Source organism: Procambarus clarkii, chromosome 26 (genome assembly GCF_040958095.1).
Source record: "Procambarus clarkii isolate CNS0578487 chromosome 26, FALCON_Pclarkii_2.0, whole genome shotgun sequence".
NCBI lineage: Eukaryota > Metazoa > Arthropoda > Malacostraca > Decapoda > Cambaridae > Procambarus > Procambarus clarkii.
Window position 1 is genome coordinate 19,629,005 of NC_091175.1, and position 4,162 is coordinate 19,633,166.

General features: G+C 50.9%; 1 protein-coding gene across 1 annotated transcript in view; it reads right to left on the minus strand.

The window, feature by feature from the left end:
• Nucleotides 1-612: 612 nt before the first annotated feature.
• Nucleotides 613-4,162, minus strand: part of LOC138368820 (prisilkin-39-like) — a 6,081-nt gene continuing 2,531 nt past the window's right edge. The window contains exon 3 of the mRNA XM_069331522.1: nt 613-1,549. Coding sequence (XP_069187623.1) covers nt 613-1,549 — 937 coding nt within the window. The remainder of the gene's footprint in view (nt 1,550-4,162) is intronic.

The following is a 4,162-nucleotide window of genomic DNA, read 5'->3' on the forward strand; positions in this document are numbered from 1 at the left end:
GAGAGAGAGAGAGAGAGAGAGAGAGAGAGAGAGAGAGAGAGAGAGAGAGAGGAGGGGGAGTAGATAGAAGGGATGGGGGTAGATAGAAGGGATGGGGGTAGATAGAAGGGATGGGGGTAGATAGAAGGGATGGGGGTAGATATAGGGGGGGAGGGTAGAGAGGCAGGTTGTAACTAGAAGAGCTAAGAACGTGGTGGTGGTGACGTCAGAAGGAATGGAACAATGGGGAATACTGATCACAGGAGAGGTCTTTTCCATGCCTTGTGTGTGTGTGTGTGTGTGTGTGTGTGTGTGTGTGTGTGTGTGTGCGTGCGCGAGCTCTTGCATAATACGTGTACACACACACACACACACACACACACACACACACACACACACACACACACACACACACACACACACACACACACACACACACACACACACACACGTGTCTGACAAGAACAGCTGCACAAGTGTGAAGAAATTTTATAATCACCCCCCCTGCACATGTGTCCCCTCACTCACACACCTGCTCAAACACACACGCACGCACACACACGTGTCCCACACACACACCTGCTCCTCTCCGTCCATCTCAGTGGCCGTAAGACAGGTGTTCTGATGATGATATCAAGGTTCACGTGCTTTCTTCAACGGCCTCTTGTTCAGCGAACCTTGTCGATCATGTCCGGAGCTTAACCGGCCATAACCAGTGCTTAACCGGCTATATCCGGAGCATAACCGGCCATATCCGGAGCTTAACCGGCCATATCCGGTGCTTAACCGGCCATATCCGGTGCTTAACCGGCCATATCCGGTGCTTAACCGGCCATAACCAGTGCTTAACCAGCTATGTTCGGAGCTTAACCGGCCATAACCAGTGCTTAACCGGCTATATCCGGAGCTTAACCGGCCATATCCGGTGCTTAACCGGCCATATCCGGTGCTTAACCGGCCATATCCGGTGCTTAACCGGCCATAACCAGTGCTTAACCGGCCATAACCAGTGCTTAACCGGCTATATCCGGAGCTTAACCGGCCATATCCGGAGCTTAACCGGCCATAACCAGTGCTTAACCGGCTATATCCGGAGCTTAACCGGCCATATCCGGAGCTTAACCGGCCATATCCGGTGCTTAACCGGCCATATCCGGTGCTTAACCGGCCATATCCGGTGCTTAACCGGCCATATCCGGTGCTTAACCGGCCATATCCGGAACTTAACCGGCCATATCCGGAGCTTAACCGGCCATATCCGGTGCTTAACCGGCCATATCCGGTGCTTAACCGGCCATATCCGGTGCTTAACCGGCCATATCCGGTGCTTAACCCGCCATATCCGGTGCTTAACCCGCCATATCCGGTGCTTAACCCGCCATATCCGGTGCTTAACCGGCCATATCCGGTGCTTAACCGGCCATATCCGGTGCTTAACCGGCCATATCCGGTGCTTAACCGGCCATATCCGGAGCTTAACCGGCCATATCCGGTGCTTAACCGGCCATATCCGGTGCTTAACCGGCCATATCCGGTGCTTAATCGGCCTTGTTCGACAGGGTGTACTAAACTATTTGTAATAACGTAATTGAGTTCACTGGGAATGAGTTATAGCTCTTGGGCCCCATTTGTGGATCATAAATAGTTATAAGCGGTAAATAGTAAACAAAAAAAATCATATTATATGAAGTTTGACACCGGCACTCCCCCCCCTCGTAACTCACACGTGTACTCACTTAGTTGTGAGTACTGGCGTTGGTTTGAGCTCTGGCTCTTTGGTCCCGCCTCTCAACTGTCAATTAACTGGTGTACAGGTTCCTGAGCCTACTGGGCTCTATCATATCTACACTTGAAAATGTGTATGGAGTCAGTCTCCGCCACATCACTGCCTATTGCATTCCACCTGTTAACTACTCTGACACTGAAAAAATTCTTTCTAACGTCTGTGTGTATATGTGTGTGTGTGTGTGTGTGTGTGTGTGTGTGTGTGTGTGTGTGTGTGTGTGTGTGTATGTGTGTGTGTGTGTGTGTGTGTGTGTGTGTGTGTGTATGTGTGTGTGTGTGTGTGTGTGTGTGTGTGTGTGTGTGTGTGTGTGTGTGTGTGTGTGTGTGTATGTGTGTGTGTGTGTGTGTGTGTGTGTGTGTATGTGTGTGTGTGTCAATGGCCCGGTCAATGCGGGTCCTGTGTTGAACCATTTCATCCCTAGACACTCCATACACCCTTCACTCCCCCCCCCCCCTCTCCACCTGCCACTACGTCTAAGATACAGCAGTTTAACCTAACCAGACACGCACAAACCCAACCAACCCACCTAACCACCGATGCATAGAAAACGCCAACATTACCGAGCCATTTCATTTGAACTAATACGAGTAATTTTTAACGATTTGGTCGATAACCGTTAAAAACGTAGCCTATTAGGCTAGATGACGGGTTGGAATAGAGCTTTTGGGACACGTGCAGCGTGAAGCAAGTGCCTGTATCATGTGTCCGGGGTATCAGGATACAGCTTCGAACCCGGATCGAACCCCAGTCGTCAGTACTCCCTCTTCAGCCACTCCTGACTCTAGCTTCTGGGTTCGTCTCCTTTGCCAATGTGATCTGCTTGATACCTGCTTGATGGGGTTCTGGGAGTTCTTCTACTCCCCAAGCCCGGGCCTGAGGCCAGGCTTGACTTGTGAGAGTTTGGTCCACCAGGCTGTTGCTTGGAGCGGCCCGCAGGCCCACATACCCACCACAGCCTGGTTGGTTACGTTGGTCACTGGACGAATCTGTTGGTATTGTAGACACAGAGGTAGGGAGGAAGGAGGGAGGAAGAGGAGGAAGGAGGGAGAAAGAGGAGGGAGGGAGAGGAAGGGGGGAGGGGCAGAAGGAGGGAGGAAGAGGAGGAAGGAGGGAGGAAGAGGAGGAAGGAGGGAGGAAGAGGAGGAAGGAGGGAGGAAGAGGAGGGAGGGGGAGGAAGGGGGGGGAGGGGCAGAAGGAGGGAGGAAGAAGGAGAGGAGTAACTAGACGAAGAGCAAGTATGGCCAACCATTGAGCCAGGATGAATATACACCACAACATACGGACGCAAGGACAGGATAGTATTAGCTGGGATAGGAGAAATGGAGTGAGGGAATGGTGCCCAGTCACTTGAGCCACCGAGGATCGAACGCCGACCCATCATACTGCGAGCCGTAGGTGTACTAACCACTCCAAGAAACTGGGCAGGAAAGGGAGGAGAATATGGAGCACGAGGAGGAAGAGACGAGCAAGGGGGAGGTATACTAATGTCTCATTTCCTTCCCTTGGGCACTAGGGGGGACTCGAACCACCGATCCCACGGTGTGAGGGGGGGGGGGAGCTCTTCCACTGACCTATGAGAGAGCCCCAGTACGAAAGATATCAGACCCTGGACCCAGATTAACGAAGCAGTTACGGAAGCACTTGCGAACCTGTCCATCTTTTCTCAGTCTTCGACGGCTTTGTTTATAATTATTAAACAGTTAATGAGCTCCGAAGCACCGGGAGGCTGTTTATAACAATAACAATAGTTATGCCTCCACCGGGGATCGAACCCGGAACCTCAGGACTACGAATCCCAAGCGTTGTCCACTCAGCCGTCAGGCCCCCCTTAGCCACTATCCGCGATAATGGATACTATCGCGCAAAAATAATGATACGATACGATACTATACCGTATTTTTTTATATTTATGGTTAAAACCCCGAATATGTGGGCCTGCGGGCCGCTCCAAGCAACAGCCTGGTGGACCAAACTCTCACAAGTCAAGCTTGGCCTCGGGCCGGGCTTGGGGGAGTAGAAGAACTCCCAGAACCCCATCAAGCAGGTATCAAGCAACAGCCTGGTGGACCAAGCTCTCACAAGTCAAGCCTGGCCTTAGGCCGGGCTTGGGGGAGTAGAAGAACTCCCAGAACCCCATCAAGCAGGTATCACAGACTCAAGATTAGTTAGAAATCCAACTAATCCAACTAATCTTAACATGAACACAACCAACCCCGCCAACGAGCATAACCTCAGGTAAACAAAATATATTTGATGGATATATTTGATATATCAAAACGTATTTGATAAAGAAAAAAAAAATCCCGAAATTTAGTCATGGGCGATTCATGTATCAAGGTGAGATATTAAAAACTCCATCAGGAGGAGAGAGGATATCATTGCTATTTTTGACACGTG